The 21,971-nt window shown below is 42.0% G+C and overlaps 1 protein-coding gene across 5 annotated transcripts in view; it reads right to left on the bottom strand.

The window, feature by feature from the left end:
* iqsec2a (IQ motif and Sec7 domain ArfGEF 2a) overlaps positions 1–21,971 on the bottom strand; it is a 117,190-nt gene that overhangs the window by 23,279 nt on the left and 71,940 nt on the right. For all 5 annotated transcript variants that reach the window (XM_072681836.1, XM_072681838.1, XM_072681837.1 and 2 more), the window contains one exon: positions 346–634. In XM_072681836.1, coding sequence (XP_072537937.1) covers positions 346–634 — 289 coding nt within the window. The remainder of the gene's footprint in view (positions 1–345; positions 635–21,971) is intronic.

The raw sequence follows: 21,971 nt of genomic DNA, 5'->3' as shown, positions 1-21,971 counted from the left end.
ATTCCCGGTCTGGGTGACTATGCTGCGCTACACCAATAAGAGTCCTTGGGCAAGACTCCTAACACTAGGTTGGCCCTTCTCTGAAATAGGAATAACCTTATAAGTCGCTCTGGATAAGAGCGTCAGCTAAATGCCATAAATGTAAATGTAAATGACACTCAAGGACACTTTACTATTCACAGAAGAACAACATAAAACATCAGTATAAAATATTGATCATTATAATAGTAAAATATACACTAAAAACTGATAATATCAATAAATAAATACAAAAGTTAAACTGAATAAACTGAATATTGTGCTATAGTGCTATGATGCCCACCCCTCATATTCACTTTCACACACCTTCTTGTCCTGCAGGTCTGTGGAGAGCTCATAGCTGTCTGAGAGCGCTTTACAGCGCTTGTTCTCCTCCTCTTCCTGCTTGCGTAGAGCCAGACTGGCGGGTTGTAGGCGAGTGCGCTGGGCCCAGGCCAGGCTGGCTGGGCTTGGAGGGGCCACAGGAGGCCCCTGAGGGCCCACGGGAACTCCGCTGGGCTTCCCGTAGCGTTCCAAACCGCCCAGGTATGGGCCCTGACTGCAGGAGCTGTCAGAAAAACTGCCCGTGTCCCCGCACTGAGGGTCGCCCTCCACACTGAGAAACAGAGAAACAGAGAGAGAGGGAGAGTAAGCGCAAGAGGGAGAAAGAGAGGAAACAAAGCATGAAGATATTTGACTTTACTGGGTCCATTATCATATATACATACACTGCAATGCTAAACTAGTAGCTATGAAACAAACAGAAACTCAACCTTTCAACTGACACCACATTCATGTCTGTATAAAAAAGACTGAACCAAACCAGTTCATGAAATTCCTTGTAGAACCCAGTAGGGGGCGCTAGTACTATCAGGTATACAAAATCAAACCCCATCTGAGGAGTAAAATGTGCTTACAGCTAGTAACAGCTAGTGCATCCTGACAATTCTCAACATGTATGCCAACAGCTACCACAGAACACTGATGAAAATGGTAAATTCCTGGGGACTGAAATATGTAAGCAAACACAATAGGTTCTAAGTTTGTATGGATGTGTATTTTGTATGGACAGTATCTGGCTGGATATACTGACTGGATTCTGTTTACACTTGCCATTAAGATGCGTCCCCACTGTGACTAGATGAGATCCGATTGAACTTTCCTGTATGAAATTTCCATTTCACTACCTGTAAACAACAGTTTCTCATCAGACGTTTCCCGCTTCGTGAGAGTGTGAACAGTTCAGGGGGTTATACAACACTGTGGAACAATAGATGGTTCTCGCAGTCCCGCAACGACTCTATCAGAAGGGATCATACTGTGATTATTTATAGGTACACACTATCTCAGTATGACTCTTTTTTATAACAATATTTTGTGTAAACAACTCAACAAGGTCTTAAATCCTACTGCATCAACGCAGCAGTTGCAGCAAACAGCTTTCCCACCTGTACATATTTTTATTGTGCTGTAACGCTGATTGGTTCTATTAGATGAAATATTGTATCATGATCTGAACTGGATAAAAAGTTACTGTTGTGTGTCTACTTGTTATTGATATTTTTTTAACATCAAAACAGACAGAAAAAAATTGAGCCTTGACTATGTTATGATTAGAGATGGCAAACTTGCTTATGCATAATTGTGCATAACCTTTTGGAATCAATCACAATAAAAACACTGTTGAACTCCAGCACCAGCTGCGAGAGTCCCCGTGCAGAACTGTACTGTGTAGCTTAGAGTGCAGTTAGGGGTGATTGCTAGCTTTGCTGTGTTGTGATACTAACCGTACTGGGCTGAGTGATGTACTCTTGAAAGGAATATTAGGTTAGTGGATTTAAAAGTACTGCCATCCAGTGGTTGAATAAAGAACTGCAGGGTCCCATGTCCTTCTGTAGAGCTGCAGCAACTCGGAAAATACAGATAATCTGATCTCTTAGGATCGGCTAGAAATATTGTCCAATCACATAATTAGGTTTTCAGGTTAGTTATCATGTAATTACACAACACAGCACAACAGAAATTCTCTTAACATAAACAAGGCCTTAAGTCGAACTGTACAGAAGAATTAGACTCCAACACCAGAGTCATCATCTGCCAACAATGTAAGCAAGTTGCCAAAACGATGAGACCAAAACACGTCTGCACTGCTAACACTGAAGATACAGTGTGTGTGTGTGTGTGTGTGTGTAAACAACAACATTAGCATTCTAATGCAATATTAGCCCTGCAAACTCCCATATGCCACCCAGCCCAGACCTAGCCATCTGGTCTAGACACAGGAGAACAGCAGAGGAACCTGAAGAACCAGAGTGTAAAAAGAGGAATGCAGAGAGGACACTGAGGATGGAGAGAAAGAGAGTGGGAGAGAGATAAAGAAGGTAGGAGGAGAAAAGAGAGAAAGGGGTAAAAAAAAAAAAACAGAACCATGTGTGCCACTCTGTCATGTGTGAGAAGCCAGGCACCATGGGTAGCGACAGCTTTGCAGCTTTGAGTCACTCGATGATGAGTCAGAGAAAGAGAGAGAGAGAGAGAGAGAGAGAGAGAGAGAGAGAAAGAGCAAAAATCAAGTGAGATGAAAATAGAGAGCGGGAGAGAGAGAGGGAGAGAGAGAGAGACAGGGAGAGAATGGGACAGATAAAGAGAAAGTAAGGATGAGAGAGATAAAAAGACAGAGGGTGAGAGAGAGAGAGAGCAAAGAAAAGAGAGAGAGAGAGATAGATAAAGAGACAGAAAGGGAGAGATAAAGAAACTAAGAGAATGAGAGAAATACACTGTATGTCCAAATGTTTGTGGACACCCCTTCTAGTCACTGTACTGCCAATAGAATCAGACCCTTTGGAGCAGTGTGTGGGCAGGGTTAATCCAGCACTAAGCTGTGGAGAGAGAGGTAGAGAGACACAGAGAGAGACAGAGAAAGAAGGAGCGCAAGTCAGATAAAGAAAGAGAGAGAGACTGTGGAGCTCCAGCTTTTGTGCTCTCTGCAGCAGGTGTAGCAGTACAATATAAAAGATTCACTACTGAACACTCAACCTGCTCTACTGCTCTGCACACCACTTACACCCTTTAAGTCATCTCAATACACCACCGATCGCAATATCACTAGCATGTAGCTGGAAACGCTCAGGTGGACGGTAGAGATGGTCAGAATAGGAGAGGTTAGTCAGAATCACAGATCACACTTCATCATCCGCTCCTTCCAAAACAAGCTGGCCTACCTCAGCTGAACCAAACTGGAGCTAAAAGCAAATGGCTTGTATTTTTACTGGTGGAAAGTCAAACCTGTGCAATTGAGAAGGGTCAAGGCTAAAAGCTAACCCGGCTACAATCGACAATCAGCTTGCTAACCACACATTGCGCTGACACAACACAACGAGAGGACAGCAACACTGCCTGGTAAGGCCGGCAAGATCCGTTGTAGTGATGTAAACCAGGCAATAAAAAGCACATCTTTTTTCCCCCCAAAGTCCACCACACAAGAAAACAATGTGTTCTTATTCTGAGGCTAAATAACAGGGTGGTAAAGAGGCATGTAACTGCATCTTAGCGTTTTTTACACTCGTATTATTTATACATCAAACCACTTAAACTACTCAATAAATGCATTCTATGACACCTTTCCATTTATATCATGACACCATGAAATCAAATGATCAAACTATCACCAGCACTTCTGCAGTTTAATTAATAAACATGCTTTGCATAAGGGCAGCAGCAGTGGGCATGTTTACACCCACTGTGACTGTAATACACGGTTATTGCAATAATAACATCTGAAACAGTGCAATTATGATCTGTTTTTTTTTATGGTGCTAGGAGTGGTGTAAATCTGCTACCTCAGGACAACTCCACTTTAATATCATTTTTCAAAAAATTATCAAGTGCATCAGGAAATATCACACCACAATTACAGTCCTAGAGCATCACAGACAAAAAAAGACTTGAAAAATGCACTAAGGTGTTTCTTTGTAGTTCTTTAGTTGGTGGTGGCTTAGGTGTTATTAGCGTGTTATTAGCTAGGTGGTTAGTATGAGGCAGCAATGTGGTTGCTATAGTATCCCATGTGGTTGCTGGGGTGTTGCTGGTTGGTCACTATTATGTTGCCATGTAGTTGCTATTGTATCCCAAGTGATTACTAAGGTGTTGATGTGGTGTCCATGATGTTACTAATAAACAAATACACCAAACATTTCAAAAATATTATTATTATTATTATGGTCATGATATTTTTACCCATGCTAAGTGGCATTTCATTAAAACTGGCTCTAAGCAAAATGGTTCTATATAGTACTTAAACAGGCCTCATAAATGTAGAACTCTTTTTGGTGCAATAGAGAACCATTAGAAAAGGATCATATTGTCGCTGTCCAATGAAAAACATCCATCTCCAACATCTCCAAAATGGTGACTTTACAGGAGATGGCAAACATGTTCTGAACACTGAATGGAATTGAATGGAGTCAATGTAAATAATGAGCTTATTGACAGTAATTGAAAGCATTGGTCTTATTCATCTATTGGTATATTACTCACACCGTGTACATAGCAGCTACAGGGTTCAAACCACACTAAAAACAGATTTTTCATTGGACAGTGACGATATACACACTTCATAAAAGTGATATAACTTGACAAAGAACAATTTAAGCATCCAACAGGCCCTTTGAGTTGTCACTGTTCTATACAGAACCATTGCTTTCCCTATAGAACCCTTAAAGAATGCGCAGTACATTTGTGCTCCTACTCTTACTTCTACTACAAGCTCATAATGCTAGTCATGACCCCTCCTCTGCCTCCATCTCCTGCATACTTACATGTAGGCTCGGGCTCTACTCGGGAGCTTCCTCTTCCGGTGGAACCACATGGCCCACAACACACACACACACACACACACAATCTCAGCTATCACCACGTTGCAGAAACCGTAGGTCTCAGTGTGCTCCTGAACTGTCCTTAGATCAGCAGGATCATGCTGGAAACGCTCCTGATGACCCTATTGACTTCCTGTCAATTAGCGCAGTATGAATGCAGTGAAGTATAACAGCAGCTTCAACACACGCTCGCCACTAAAAAGCACTGGTAATGAACCGATGGCTCAACACCCAGCCATCCGTTCAGCGCTGCCTCTCTCTCTCCTTCTTTCTCTCTCTCTCTCTCTCTCCCTCAATGTACCAACATGGGGCTGGTAACCATCAACACAGCAGCACAGCATTAGCAACCACACAATGCACCCAGCAGTGACAACAAACAGCCTTAAAACAAGCCGCCCTTCTGAGGCAATGTGCAAGAATGTCTACAGAAACTGACATCTACTGCTATGTTTAGACCAACAACATGCCTACGTGTGCTGAATGACTATGAGGCCTGAACGCGGGGTAGCAAGCAAACACCTCGGCATCTCATACACTCACACCTCTAAATTTGATCTCCATGTGTGAAGAAAGGGTATAAAGAGTAACGACCCTATATATACGTTTTATTAGCACCCAAATACGTGTCTTGCATTTGCAAGGTAGACAATAACATGATATCGTTTGCAACTTACATGCATGCGCACTGGTAGCATAGCAATGCACATGGTTTCAGGGTTTTAATAAATCATTTTTTTCATTATTATGATAGTAAAATTTGGTTTTACTGTGTAGTTCTGTGATGGTGTTCTAGATGGGGGGCTGTAGTATCCCACATGGTTGCTAGGGTGTTGCTTGTTGGTTGCTATAGTATATCAGAAGGCTGTAGGGGTGTTGCTTTCAAAATGCTACACACCAAATGTTTGTTTAGCTACTTTAAGCTGCATCCATTGCCGACACAGATGTGCAAATGCACACACACAGCTTGTCTAGTCCCTGTAGAGAATTATTGCTAATTGAATAGGACTCTCTGGAGCAGATAAATATGAACCTATTGGCACCATGACTGATGCGTGAGCATTCGCGAGCACTGAGCTGTGGAGCAGTGGAACTGTGTTCTCTGGAATGCCGGTGCTCCATCCAATATTTTTGGGAGGAGTTGAGGAATTAGGGATGAGGCGGGGTGGTGATCCTGACTGTGCTGTAGACTGATGAATGCAAAATAGAATTCTATGGCCACAATCAGCAATGGTACCTTTTAGAGGAAACATAATTTCATGAAAAGAACACCTTGTCGACTTTGGGGTTGTGTTGCAGCCAGTGGACACTGGCAATACTGAAAGAGTGGAGTGAAGAATGGATTCCATAACATACAGCATACCGCAAATCCTGGATGCAAATGTCAAATCATCTGTTAAATGACTAAAGCAGAAAAGAGAATGGCTTATGTAACAGAATAACGATCCAAAATTCCCCAGAGACACAAACTGAAGCTTTTGAAATGGCTCTCACAGTGCCATGACCTCAATATCATAACAAATCTGTGGACAGACCTTAAACAAGGTGTTTTTTTTATTTGCTACAAAAGCTTGTGAGTTGAACCAATAAGTGAACGAGAACAGTCCTGGTGTAACTCCAGTCACTCCAGCCAATTATGGTGGGTGGGAGTGTTTGTGTGTGTGCACCTGACCTCTCATACACCTCGCCTCTCTGTAGGCCAGCATACACACACACAGGTGAGACCTAGGTCAACTCCACACTACACTAGAGCACCAAAAACACACTCCACTTCTTTGCTCAAGCAGCCTGTTGTATGATATTAAGTCTGAGGCGAAGTAATGATCAAAGAGAACAGATGTCACCCAACACACCCCACAGAACAGCTTTCCTAAACTGTAATCATCCTGCTTTCAATGGCTGTCTCTATAGAGCAGAACAAAAGGCAACCGTAGCCTGTAATTACACTGCAGCCCGCGTGCGTATGTTACGTGTATGCATGGTAGAATAATGCTGCTTTTTTATTTGAGGAAAAAAAGTACAGGTTTGGCCTTTTCTCGCAAACCCTGACTCATACAAGACACTATGTCTTACATGAATCATGCCAAACCAAATACATTATACTCAAAGGCAGTCTATCTTCATTCCAGTTCCATGAACACAAACACACAGGCATCCAAAAACATTCAGCTAGAACAACATTCATCTGCCCCAATAACTCCTCTAGCCATTTTTGATTTCCTTTCATCGCAGCAGTGTGTAAGAGATACACTTTCTGTTTTCCCGCACAGCTGAGCTCTCAGCAACGATTGCTTTATTACGTTTTGAAAGTTCAGAGCTTTTTTACTTCTGCAATGTGGTAAACAGCTCAGCTTTTGCTCAATCCTTGTCCTGCTATATCACCTTTCTGCATACTGTAGCTTTTTCCCTGCTCTATCCCATCCAGAGCACCTCAGGAAGGAGTTTATTAGTTGCAGCATGAGTGTCCTGGGAGTAAGGGGGGCAAGGCAGTGGTGCTGCAGGATCAGGACTGAAAACACTGCTCTAACTTCCTGATGCATTCAGTAAAGGAACATGGTGTAGCAGCCCAACTGTAGGGGGAGCCCAAGAGCAAAATTGAGCAATTTTCACATACAGCTGCTTTAAAATTACACTATCAATGCATTCGGCCCACAATCGAATGCGAAAGTTTGGTTGCCCTGGGTCAACTGACGTGTTGCTAAACAAATCCTCTACAGAAACACACCACTGCACATTTTAAGGCACTGTTTCTGTGAATTTGCTAAATGTAATGTGCAATAACATAACATGTGGCATGTACACATGTTGTAGAACACACACACACACACAACATATAATCAGTGTATATCATATATATTAAAACCAGGCCGCATAGTGGTGCAGCAGATAGTGTGTGTGCTGTACAGCTTCAGGGGTTATGGGTAAGATCCTCCCTCCGGGCCTCTGTTTGTGAGAAGCTTGATGTGTTTTCTCTGTGTCCATGTGGGATCCTCCATGGTAGGTAAACTGTAGTAAAATTACACACACAACCAAAACGCAATAGGAGAAACAGAAATAACAGAATACTGCACATCTATAAATAATAAAAAAGCATCAGCATAGTAGGAGAAGCACTAGAGTTCATAAAACAGTGTACAGGAAATGGTGAATGTAGGTACAATTAGGTAAGCATTGAGTGAACAGTTGTGTCTTTACGCCTCGCTTGAAAGAGAAAAGGCTTGTGGGAGCCCACAGTTTTAGAGGTAATGCATTCCAGAGTGTGGGGGCAGTGGCACTGCAGAATCTAATACCAACCGTTGTGGGAGGGACTGTAAGAAGGCCTGTATGAGAAGATCTGAGTGAGCAAACTGGTGCATAGGTGACTAGAAGTTCAGAGAAGTAGAGAGGGACAAGTCCATTAAGCATGTTCTGAGTTGGAGAGGTATAGGTGGATTCCATGGGTGGCAAGTTTCTCTAAAACCCCACATTTCACACCTAACCACTCGGAATGCCTTTATTTTACATCTTAACAGCTGAATAATGCAACAACCGTTGCTAAATCCCCCCTTAAAATTCGGATACTGCGACAACTCTCCCAGGAACAACAGCAAGACTGCATTCAAGCCCTCCAGTGCAAATCTCCGCTGCGGAAAACGGGCCTGCAGTGCAGTGAGCTGGACTTCCTCCCTGCTTTTTTTTAGACAGTGAGGGGCAGCATTGGACTACTGAGAGACTCCACAGACACTTATTAAAGTAAAAAGCACCTTAAATAAATTTAATACTTAAGCAGAGACTTTTAATACAGGGTCTTCTGCTGTCACTTACTCAGAAGGATGGACTCTCTTGAAGCCTAATGCCATTATAATTGCACCTAAATCATCACTGACCTCAACAGAGGAAATCAAATGACCATTCTCTTACTGATGGACTGAAATGAGAGTTAAAGTTCAATTATACACACAGCAGGCTGTTTGAGAAAGAATCTGTGTGTGAGTGCGAGAGAGAAGGAAAGAGAGGGAGAGACAGAGCGTAGTCATTTCCACAAGGACACCATCGGTCAGTGGATATAATTAACGATCCTGTGTGATTAATTGAATGGCGGTTAATTAAACGCGCCTCTCAGACTGCAGCCGAGGTTTGTGTCCGGAAAGTCCAGCAGACCGCTGCAAAGCTCGTTAACCCATAACTCAACCAATAATGGATACATACCTACAGTTATGGAATTCCGCTCTACTGATCAGGGTACAATCACGGATGCACTGACATGGGAATCGTGGACTCATGGCAAATATGCAATATTCTTCATGTACATATCTGCCCATGCAGAGTCAGATGCATAAGCCAATTGCTGCTGTTGTGCAAAGACCTCATATCTCTAAAAAGCCAACTTCACAGGAGAAGAGAAAAAAAGCCTTAAAAAAACATAACTTTCAATGGAAGTCAATGTTAACATGTAATTTTGGAGCATTTCTATTGGTCCATTCATCATTAAAACAAAAAAACAAAACACAGCCAGATTCATATTGTGTTAAAAACAGCAAAAATGTAAATAAAGCGTTCCAGAGATGGAAAATTGGACAAATTGTTCGTCTATGTATCGGTATCGGACGATTTTCAGTCAAAATATTCAACTGATGATCTGCCTATATTTCTCTAATTTGCCGATCCTAAGACCCAATCAGATTATATTCGCAAGTTAAGGATTACACATGATGCTGCAGGTCCACCTTGTTCAACTTCTAGATGGAAGTAAGAAGTTTGGGCTTGGCTGCAGATGCCCATTAAAGCCAGTTTTGTACTGTTTTGTTCAATGTGCAGTACTAACACACCTCATGTAGAAAGCAGAGAAAAGACTTTTAACACCACTGACCTGACCTGAGTACGTCACTCAACCCAGAATTGTGGGTTTCAGAATGCCACAGAGCAAACCACGACCAAAAGTACAGCATCAATGCTAAAGGAATCTAAAAGAGTTTTTTAGTGCTCGATAAGCAGCCCTTTTCGGTTGTGTTTCCACTTTAAGCCCCATTAAGTGCATTTAGGGTATGGAGTAAGGGAACAGTATTTTAAATGTGGTTGATTCCCAGAAGCAAAGTATGTTTCATGTTGACAGAGCCAACACAAGGAACATTACAGAAATTGGCATCAGTAACAATGATCGGTCCATCTCTAGCTCTGAGTTATGCTAGGGAAAAGTACACAACTCAAAGCACAAGACAAATATGGGGTCAAATGTAACACACAGAGTGTTCTTTTCTTCATTTCTAGTATTTTAAAAACAGCATCAGCAAATGTAGTATACACTATATGTCCAAATGTTTGTGGACACCCCTTCTAATGAATGCATTCAGCTACTTAAAGTTGCACCCCTTGCTGGCACAGGTGTGCAAACGCTCACACACAGCTTGTTTAGTCCCTGTATAGAAGTACTGCCAATAGAATAGGACTCTCTGGAGCAGATAAACACAAACCTATTGGCACCATGCCTAATGCCAGATATGGGCTAGAATGGTATGTTAGAATTTTTAGTCTATTCAAACTAGTAAATAGCGAAGCACTTTTGTAAGTCACTTTGGATAAGAGCATCTGCTAAATGCCCTAAATGTAAATGTATAGCTGTGGTAGTGCTCCATTGCTGAATGCAATCAAATCCTCACATCAACGCTCCTACAAAATCTAGTAGAAAGTCTTCCCTGGACAGTAGTGACAGATGATCCAACAAAAGCAGGATACACTCTTTTTTAATGCCATTGAGTTGGGAAGAAACAACGAATGAGCAGGTGTCCCAAATCTACTGAGCACAAGGCAGGACAACCCTAGACAGGACGCCGGTCCATCGCAGGATACCACACACACACACAAGGATGGAACAATTTTAGCACAGCCAATTCAGCTATCCTGTGTGTTTGGCAGGAAACCGGCATACCCAGAGAAAAAAGCCCACATGGACATGGGGAGAATACACCAAACTCCTCATAGATAGTGACCTATCTATCTATGGTCTAACGCCCAATTCTCAGCCAACCTCAGGCCTGTGGAACTGCACACACTGTGGAATCTCCTGAACCACTGTACTGGCTGTGTATCTTCCCGTTTGGCCTTTATAATGAAAATATTAGCATATATATTAATAACCTGAATGAATGTATAATGTAATTATTATACTGTCTTAAACTGTCAGTGGTGTGGTACTCTCAAGGCACTGTCTTTAGTACTTTCACTGTACTAAATCCGTACTGATCATTGTACTATAATCCTGCATTGCCTCCACGCTGCCTTTGTCGACTCCAGGCTTTCTATTTATTATGGATATACATTTTTCTTCTGGGGAAGTGAATGTACTGCACCTGATTGTATGTACCTTAAGGACTGTGTTGTACCTTCAAGGATACATTGTACATTGTTTGTACATACCTGTGCAGTCCCATTTTTTTTCTGACAGTGTATGGGTGATGCTCTAACTTCTCACATGGAACCATGTTATTATCAAATGTACAGATTTCTAAATATAGGCCTATTCTGCAGTCTGCAGTTTTGTGTGTGTGTGTGTGGCCATCTGTTTGGAGCAAATCGATGTGATGTACCAGCTGTGGGTGTAAAGTATGGAAATACTGTATGGGCCATTACAGCTACATTAGACAAGCATCAGAAAACAAAGCCCTGAATGCAAAAATCCAAAATAGAAAAAGATCTATTTCTGGAGGCACTTAAAAGCCCCCAACAAAACTCTACATTTAATGTTCCACAGAACCAAGAACTGCAGCCTTAAAAGAGTTTTCTTAGTCAACCGGTTCAGTGAGTCACTAACGCTCTAACAGCTCATTAACACACAGATCAGCTCTGCTGTAAAATCAAATCTAAACATACAGCACAGTACTACTGAACACAGTCATTTAATCTAATCATTTGGAACAAGGGTCACCACGCGCCGCGCCGATGTAGCGGAAGCTTTCTTTTGTTTAATCAGATGACTTGTCTTCAAACAACCGATTAGTCATATAAGATGAGCTCCTGTTTTATCAGAGTTAAACCCTGCAGCCACTCTGTGCGGATAAGATTGGTGGAGAGTTAGAACGAGAGCATGAATCACAAAAACAATGGGCCTCTCTCATCAGTATTTTCCTAAGAATTGTCTTACATTTGTTCCTAACTAAATGTTCATGGCAGATTCATTCACCGCAGAATTGTTTACAGCTCTGCTCGTATAATGGTGGATCCCACAAATCCCAAATAAGAAAACATTTCTTCGTAAAAATTGCATAAGCGGGTTTTAAGTGAAAAGTTCTTAGTAAAAAAGGCCCAATCTCCTGGCCGTCAAAGATGAAAAACAGAGCTCACTGACCACTGTGTAGCCACTTACAAGAGCATAAAAGTCAGATTGCCCAAGCATACAAGGGGACCACTTTTTTGGCTGGGGAGGGGCACGAAAGTCCAGTGGCCTAATCCGCTGCCGCTCTGATCCGAGGATTGCTGGGTTCGAATCCTAGGTCATGCTGCTTGCCATTAACAGCCGGCGTCTGAGATAGCACAACTGGCTTTGCTCTCTCAGAGGTGGGTTAAAGGTTTGTCCTTTCTTCAAATCACTCCTAGTGTGATGTTGGTCAGCACACGTCTTGCCTGCTGAGGTCCTCTCTACCTGCGTCACACCAGCTGCCACCTACCAGCAGGCCTGCCCCCACCACCACCCATGCCAGACCAGCGGCCCCCCCTTCTACCACTGCTACCTGTCTAATAACCATGTTAAAACCTGGGTGGACTCTTGGCTGTCTGCCAATGTTGATATTGCCACTATTAACCATCATTACCCTGACCATCACTGCCATGACTATATTAAGTTATACTACACCATGATTATTATGATTATGATCAGAGCAGTTTAACAGTATAGATGGTTTGGTGACTTTCATCAATAATTTATAAATAGTTCTGACCAGAGGAGGATGGGTTCCCCCTTGTGAGTCTTGGTTCCTCCCAGGGTTTCTTCCTCCAGCTCTGAGGGAGTTTCTCCTTGCCACTGTTGCTGTTGGCTTGCTCACTGGGGGTCTTTGATCCTTCATGTCTTCTTATAATATTTCTTTTTTTCTGTTCTTTTACTAATTACTGATTGTGTAAAGTTGCTTTGTGACGACAACAGTTGTAAAAAGCTATACAAATAAATCTGACTTGACTTGACTTGTTAGCTGTTGTATCAGAGCTGGGGAGCAAATTTGAATGTTGTATAATTGCGAGCACGAGAGTTTGTTCAGCATCGACCTGTAATGAAAAAAGGAACCTCAACTCCTAAATATAAATGCTGATGGGTCTCATTCGATGGACATTTAATAACAAACATTAAAAAAAGGAACATACATTTACGATCCCACACCCAAATATATAACTTTGTCTTCCAGCTGCTGCTTCGAAATCATTGCTAATTGAATCATAAGTGAGATACACATGGTCTTCAAACAATGTAATATCTGTCATGGTCATTGGGGCAAAGCTGCTCATCAGGCCGAGGTCAAATATCCAGTAATGCCCGTCCACTGTGTCTGCTGTAGCTTAACCTTTCTCATCTGCTCATGTTGTGAAAGTATTCCAACAAAATGATGTTTGTAACAAATGTGAGGTTGCCACTGTGTGTCGAAGAAAACAATAAAGGTAGCCAGTTGCTAACATTAGTCTACTGCATATTGACTGTAATATGGGCAAGTCAGCTCGATTGCCCTTGATTAATCAGACCATGTTTACGCTGATCTAGGACTGGCTTTTCCAAAAGCTTATTAAGCAGTATTAAGATCATGTTAACTGGTGGAGAGAGTGTTAGATGTGATCCTTGGGCTGAGAGGTGTCTGGAAAATCTGATTGTTATTCATGTAGGAAAAAGATGGAGAGAAATATAGACTGCAATGCTCTCTGTTCTTTGTGCAACACGTTTGTGGAGCAGCGTAGTTCAAGTTTGCAACATCATGTGTTGATTTAAATGCTCTGCTTTTAAATCTGAAGGAGGACTTTTACTCCCCCCTTAATGTGTTCACTGTGTTTAATGGGCTGTAGCCTATTAGAATATGACGTATTTAGTTACAGACAGGTAGCACCCTGGGTATCATGATATTATGCAGAGCCAAGTCTGTGTCCTTCATTTGAATTTACACTTATGCAGTGAGCCTTTAGACTGGGTTCTTCAGATGTAATAGGTAAATTTTACTTTTTTACTTCATTGAAAGTTCACAGCAAGTGTGTGTGTGTAGCCTGTGTTTACTAAAAGAGTCTGAAGCTTTGTTAACCTTAAAATAACGCTGGCGCTGTCGTTGCTACTCTGGGCTCCGCATGCCAGAAACAGCACTATGTAACATTCACTTCAGATGCTGCTTGTAAAATGCATGTGAAGAGCATGTTGTTCTTTAGGGGTGGCTCAAATGGCAAATCACACTTCCCGACTGTAGGGGGAGCCCAGGAGCAAGAAATACCAATTCTAGCATAAGGCTGTACTATGTTCTATGTGTGTGTGAATAGACAGTATAATACCATGATTGCCTGATACTATTTGCTTATACCATATATGGAGCTCTTACATTTGCCAAAGCCCCAGGGACCTGCATGGTGCTGATCAGGGATTGCTTATAAGTGAATTTTATTCTTTACAAACTATTATTATTGCTGTTATTATATTATTGGTGCGGTTGTTCAGAATCAGTGACCATGTGACCCAAAGGCTTCATTTAATACAATAAAGCAAGTGAAAGTAAGTAAGTCTTATCTCTCAGTCTCTGGCTCCACTTATTCACTTAGATGGGGGTCTGGCCTTCAACTACAAAGCAGAAGCCAGCCTAAAGTTCTTAGAGTTTTCTCCCTTCTCTTTTAGTCTCCTCCTACATTATCATACAGTGAATGCATGGTCCGAACTAACAAACGTGACTTTTTAGCCTTTAGATTTTAGCTCAGGAAATTTGAGGTATGGACTGGGTTACTTGACTGAAAGACAGAGCGAGAGAGAGAGAGAGAGAGAGAGAGAGGGAGGAAGAAAGAGAAAGAGTAAGGAGAGATTGATCTTAGAGGCCTTATTGATTGGTGTCCTCAGCTAGCTCAGTGTAAATCTATATACCAATTAATTTGTGTGAGTGGCACCTCGCGCCGCAACCCACAAACACACAAACTCAACCAGCCGTGCAGTGCACACCACGGCACGCAGCACTACAGGGCATTTACACAGCTGCTTACTGGACTATCATCCTTATTTCTGAGGTCAGCCCAAATGCTAGCAGCAGACGTTATAGATCATGTTAACTGTGAATCAATGGATCATCACTGTAATTAGCAATAACACAGCAGACATGCAGTAATCCAGCCTATCACAGGATTTCTGTTTCTGCATTTTATTCTGCCTCAGCTGGCAACAGTCACAGTGGGCTGGTTTAGCACTGAATGATCAGAATCAGATTATTCAGCACAACCTGCATTGTAAGCATGTATTAGGAACTGGTATACACATAAAATGACCATACTGAATGTACATGTTATCTATATGACACAGACAAATACAAAGACAAGCCCTAATCCCTCAAACGCAGCATTAGACAGCAAAGTCGAGCGACTGATGTTGGAGGGTCAGGAAGTGACTAAATGTAGCCTGTTCTGTAATCATTTGCCCCATAGGGCTGTGGTGACTCAGCAGTTAGAGCACGGGATATCGATAACAGGGTTGTGGGTTCGATTCCCGGGCTCGGGAATCCCCTGCCACTGTTAGGCCCTTGAGCAAGGCCCTTTACCCTCTCTGCTCCCCGGGCGCTGGAGTTGGCTGCCCACCGCTCTGGGTGTGTGTGTGTGTGTACTCACTGCCCCTAACACACGTGTGAGTGTGTGTTCACTACCAGATGGGTTAAATGCGGAGGACACATTTCGCTGTACAGTGTTCACTGTACAGTGACAAATACGTGCACCTTTACCTTTAGCTATGCTTATCTTAGTTTAGCAGGCCACACGCACACACACCACAGCACCGGCGGTGTTCCGGCTAACTGAGGCTCAAAATACACACATTTAGAACAAGACAAGGATTAACAATTTAACAATAATTATGTGCTGCGTTCATGTTCTGCGGAGTGACGTTGGCAGCACGTAACCTAGTGCCCATGAGGCAAGCATGAAGTGATTAGAGGGTGCTGAGATTTTAGCTGTGTTTTCCTCTCTAAATATGACTGTTTTAGGTGAATGTTGCAGACTGTTTCATCCATTCGTCTCCATTCTCCTTTTTGGGTGGAACAAACCAGCTATTCTACTAAACTCACAGCTAGTGCAGTGATCTCCCACAAGGCCCCTTCCTCAACCCTTCTAAAGTGTGCATGGGGAAATTAGCTTATTGAGCTGTTTCCTAGAAAGTATAAATCGCATTTTAAAATAACGTCCTCATTTTAAGATTCCATCATTTTTAAACGTTGCAATATACATTTTCTTACGTATTACCGCCCAAACCCAAAATCTGCCACCCCTGATCAAAGTACATAATTTATTCATTTGTTAAACAAGTGAAAAAAAGCACTTTTGGATATTTTGATACACAATTATTAGTTTAGAGTTTAACATAAATGGAAAAGAAAAACAATAATTTGTGAAAACATGTTTAGAAAATGAATATAATACATATTCACTAGGGTTAGATATTGTATTTAATAATAATATATTAATCATATAGTTGTATTATTATATTAAGCATATTATTCTATTATTAAACTAATATACTGCAAGTTTCCTGTCTCAAGATTTGATCAGGTATTTTGAATGTTTTGGACTATATCCATCTCTTTGCATCACTCTGGAGCAGTCTTTTCTAATTATTATTATTTTTTTAGTGACAACCATTAATTCACGTAAAGTATTGTAATATTTATTATGTCATTGCATTTAATGAAACCAGTTTAGGCCCAATTATGACTTTTTGTAAGTGGAACTAATCAACAAATATCAGTCTATACATTTGTAACCACATTTTCCTGCCTTGATATTCACAGTGTGTAAAGTATATGGAGACTGTAGAGTAAGTTTACAGTGTATTTACAATAATACATATCAAGTGGGAAATGACTAGGACATCTCTTTCTATGCTATATTTTGCCATGTCTACCCGCAGCCATGGCGGGCTGGTTTAGCGATGAATTACACAGCAGCAAAGCACCCCCCCAGAGATCCCAAATAGGGGTTACACATCCTCCTGTGGTGTAGCGAATGAATGAATCTTGAATGAGTCTTTCTGTCTTGCCTTTAAAATGGCTGTTTGTAAGGGGACATAAGGGAAATACTTTCCTCTCCCTCTCTTCCCACTGGAAAGCCTTAGGGCACATGTTTGTCTGGCTAGAGACTCCAAATTTAGAATACAGACTTTAATCTGTCTCCCTCTCGGAGTCTGTGTACATTTAAAACACAAACATGTGTGTGTGTGTGTGTGTGACATCAAATATTCAAACAGCTGATGTGCAAATGTCTGTATATGGGTTCAGACATGCTGTAATGTATATTGCCCAAGTTACACAGCAGCACCATACTGCTTTAAAGACTTGAATGTAAATGGATGTCTATTGAATGTAAAGGTAAAAGGTAAAGGTAAAGGTGCACGTATTTGTCACTGTACAGTGTACACTGTACAGCAAAATGTGTCCTCCGCATTTAACCCATCTGTGGTAGTGAACACACACACTACTGAACTAGGGGCAATGAGCACACACACACACCCAGAGCGGTAGGCAGCCAACTCCAGCGCCCGGGGAGCAGAGAGGGTAAAGGGCCTTGCTCAAGGGCCCGGCGCTCTAACCGCTGAGCCACCACTGTAATCCTGCACTGAACCCCAACCCAATCCTTCCCCCCCCAGCATGCTTTCAGTGATCATATAATGAAATATCATATAATCAAATACTCAGGTGTTGCTTACTTGTACACATATATAACTTGACAACCCAATGTCATTGTTGATGTTATAAGCAAATACTGGGCAGCTGGCTCGTTCACTGTTTCTTCCACAATCAAGATTATTGAGATTATTATTATAAGAGTTGGAGTAACTGTCTGTACTGCACAGGGAAGGCTACATGTTGGAGCATTGCTGTAAGGACCTGATTGCAGTCAGCAACTAGAGTATTAGTGTGGTCATGATGTTGGATGAACCCACCTTATCCCAACTCACCAACTCATCCCAAAAGTATTGGATTGAGCACCATCATTCCAGAGAACATAGTTCTGCTGCTCAGTGCTGGGGGCTTTACACCCCTTTAGCCCATTTGTGGGATCAGCAACACCAGAACATCCTTACACAGAGAAATGGCTCGGTTATGCAGCTCAGGTGAAGCAGACGCACGAGGTGCTTGTGTGTGCCAAATCTTTCCTAAAAAAAACATCTGTTGGAATGTTGGGTTAGCATAGCTAGCTATTTTATGATCAGCTTCCACAGCAGCAGCCTACTCCAGACTGCATTCACTTTGAATATGAAACGACTATAAATCATTTGATACATGACTGGAAATTCTAACACAAAAGTGGAAACAACAAACCTTTGAAAGTGGTTGAGGCAAAATAAGGTGGATATCAAATCAGACGCACATTGTCAGTTTTAAATCACTAAACACAATGAAATTCATTGCATTTGATGACGAACTGTTCTCTGTTGTAGAGGATGTTGGATGTCAGGCACATAACTATAGATACATACTGGAGTTTTTAATAAGCCTGTTTTACATACACTGTTTATTTATTATCAACCCTGTGTCATTCTCCTTTTTTTACTTCTTAGATATCTAACAAGACAAAAAATGCTTCACATAAACCTTAATCCATGAATAATAATAGCGGTATATATAAACACTAAGAATTCACCATTAAAGCCACAATATGTAGTTTTTGTACCTTATAATAAAAGCTTCAAAATCACTGTGATTCTCCAGAGACTTGTAATAGGACGAATAGCATCTCTAATGTTGCTACTCTTGACTTAGCATGCTGCTAACTGCACTATGAAACTTCTGTGAAGCAGGCAAGAAAACACACATGCACACATACAAAACTGCATATTTGTGTCATTTCTCCTGTGAGAATACTCTACCACGTTAACCACATGATTCTTTTACTTTCAGTGATGGTTTTGTATCTCGTCAGAAGCTTCACCAGAAACGCGTTTCCTTTAGTGGTGGCTCCAAGCACAGATTCCACTTCCCAACTGTAGGGGGAGCCCAGGAGCAAGAAACAACAATACTCGCAGAATTCTCCTTTAACGCAAATATTTAGGTTTAGTCTCTTCCATTGGTGTTCACTGCTATTCTAAAGTGAGTGCCTCCAAATGCCAGTTATCCAGCCAGAATCACCGCCAACCTGACTGTTTACACACACTCTGATTGGTTCTACACAGGCGAGTGCTGCGCTAAACAGTCAGGCGATTACTCTCACTAGGTGAGCTGTGTGACTGAAAGTGATCTCCGTGGTGATGATGGAGATTGCAGAGGCTTCTAGACCTACTTCTGTCTGTGCTGGCAGTGAGTGAGGGAGTGGCTGCGGAGGCTTGCAGAGCCGGCTTTGGGCCCAGGCACCAAATGGAGGCCCTCAGGGGCCCTTTAGCTGGCCAAGCCTGTGCCTTTGATCAATGCAGCTACCGCCCTAAACTATGATGATGCGCTGCAGGGCCTGTGCATAGCGTGTGCCATTGTGTTAATGTGTATACATGTGTTTGTATGTGTGTGAGTGTGTGTGTGTGCCTGTAGGTCATGGTGACAGTGGTAGCTTTAATGAAGAACCTGTTTAATTGTGACTTCTTAATCACGCTGAGAACCATATGGTTTCAACTAACAGCTTAAAAAAGAACTGTAACCTGTCTGAGTCATCAGAGTGTTTAATTGAGTGTATTTTGAGACACCACTGTGTGTGTGTGTGTGTGTGTGATCACACTATGCTGAGTGAGAAAGTGGGGTGTGCAGACTCACTGCTCTATCTCAGGTTAAACGAGGAGACGGCGTGTGAAAGCGTCACTGGGGCTTATTTTAAAGTGCAGAACAAACACACGCACAGCGGTGTGAAACAGTCCATGATGCAACTCATCACGAACACTGTGCTGTAATCTGGACTGGGGTGGTTGACGGACGATCAGGATTATTGTCTGGATAAGCTTTTCTGAGCTGGATATCGATTTCGGCAGTATTTTATAGGGATTCGCCAATACAACCCTAAGAACCCTAAGACCCTAAGACCCTAAGAACAGTTAGCAGCTCCTTCCTTCTTGGTTCTCCTCATATGGAAGACCAGCTGTGTCAGTGACGTCATTTTCCCTCTCCCACTTGCTCTCGGCTGTCCTCCGTTACAGGTGCAAGTCTCCATCCGAGCAGTTTAGCTCTCGTCTTTCTATCGCTTAAAAACCAGCAGAAACAGCAGAAAAGCTGTGGCTTTTAAAAATGGCAATGGGGGATTTAAATCTGGAATATACTGACATTTTGTGTAAAAATCATTGATTTTGGACACTTCTGAGACTCGAAACAGTGTTGATGATCCCCCGCTCCCTGTGCTGCCCTTGAGTAAACAGAGCAGGCCGCTGAAGTGTGTGGATCTTAGCTGTTAGGGCACAGTTGGTTAGATAGAGCAAATCTTGTTGTTTGCCATGATATGTGTACCATGTCTGTAGGTTACTTTGATTCTAAGTTATGAAGCCTAGAATACCGGTGGTGCAGGAATCAGGCTCAGTAAATAGAGATGATACCAGATCCAGCTAATTATGTTAGTTTCAGGACTGCAAAAAAAAAAAACATTTTAGTTGTTTTTATTTTTGTGACATAATTTAAAACTGACAGTTGTTATTTACATTGTGTCAGATTTTCATGATGAATGGGCCAATAGTTATGCTCCAGAATCTTTTATGCTGACTTCCATTGAAAGTTAAAGCAGCATTATGTCAGAATTGGTATTTTTTTTTGTTGTTGTTCTTATGTGAAATACCATCACTGCATCAGTCACACAAGCTGCACTTTCTCCAGAGCTGTTTTAAATACGCAGACAGATCTGGGTTCACAAGCTCCCACCATGCTGTTACACAGTAATTCCATGCTTTATGAGATGTAAGTACAGCAGTTTTAGTCTAGTATTGGTCTGCTGTGTTCTACCTTCACACTTCATGCGCTAGCTAAAGAACCAAGGGTTCTACCACCCAGCCTGGAAAAATACAAACATAGAAGAGGTCAAAGACATGATGATGGTCTAGACAAAGAACTGAACAAGGCCGACTGTGCCCTTATACAGACCTGCTGAAGCAGCATCCCGGTAAACAGAACTTCTAATACTAAATTAACAGTCAAGAATGTGTGTCTTTAGTTAGGTCAGGTTTACAATGTTGTAGATGGTTCTTTATATAACCTTTTAAAAAGTGTCTCTATATTGGTCTTTATGGTACACTGCTGGCTTATGTCTAGTCCCTGTAGAGAAGCACGGCCAGTAGAATTAGACTCGCTGGAGCAGATGAACATGAACCTATTGCCACCATACCTAATGCCAGTTGTGGGTCAGAGGGGTATAAAGCATTGAGCTGCGAAGAAGTAGAACTGTGGAATGATGGTACACCATACAACATATTTGAGATGAGTTGGGGTGGTGATCATCCAACTTTCTAACCTCACAAACACGCTTCAGTCAACCCCAAACAGCGATGCTTGCTCTAAAATCTAGTAGAAAGCCCTTCCTGGACAGTTAGTCCAGCAAAAGCTGGATAAACTAATTTTGAATACCCTACATTTAGAAAGAAACAATGAATGAGCAGGTGTCCCAATACTTTTGTCTGAAGAACTTCACTTAAGAGTAGCACCTAAAAGTGGGCCATAATGCTCCAACTACCCACACACTCTACTACCCTACAGAACAAAACACACAGCTAACGTCACCACCTCACACAGTGGGAGTGGGTGCTGTTCCAGGTTAGATTTGCTAAAGGATCAGATCGGATTCACTCTATTTCCTTCCGATATCCAGTCCAGCATTTTCTGCTGATACTGAGCCCACCGACACTGGTGTGGTATCTCCAGTATCAGGTACTGCGGAACCGTCTCAAACTGCGCTGTTAGATTTTTGCCATTCCCACACACTCTCAAAAAGCCGCCTCTCCTCAGTCCAGCC

The sequence above is a fragment of the Salminus brasiliensis genome, chromosome 6 (assembly GCF_030463535.1).
Source record: "Salminus brasiliensis chromosome 6, fSalBra1.hap2, whole genome shotgun sequence".
NCBI classification, from domain to species: Eukaryota; Metazoa; Chordata; class Actinopteri; order Characiformes; family Bryconidae; genus Salminus; species Salminus brasiliensis.
The sequence above is the reverse complement of the archived record's forward strand: the minus strand, read 5'-3'. Positions and strand labels throughout refer to the sequence as shown.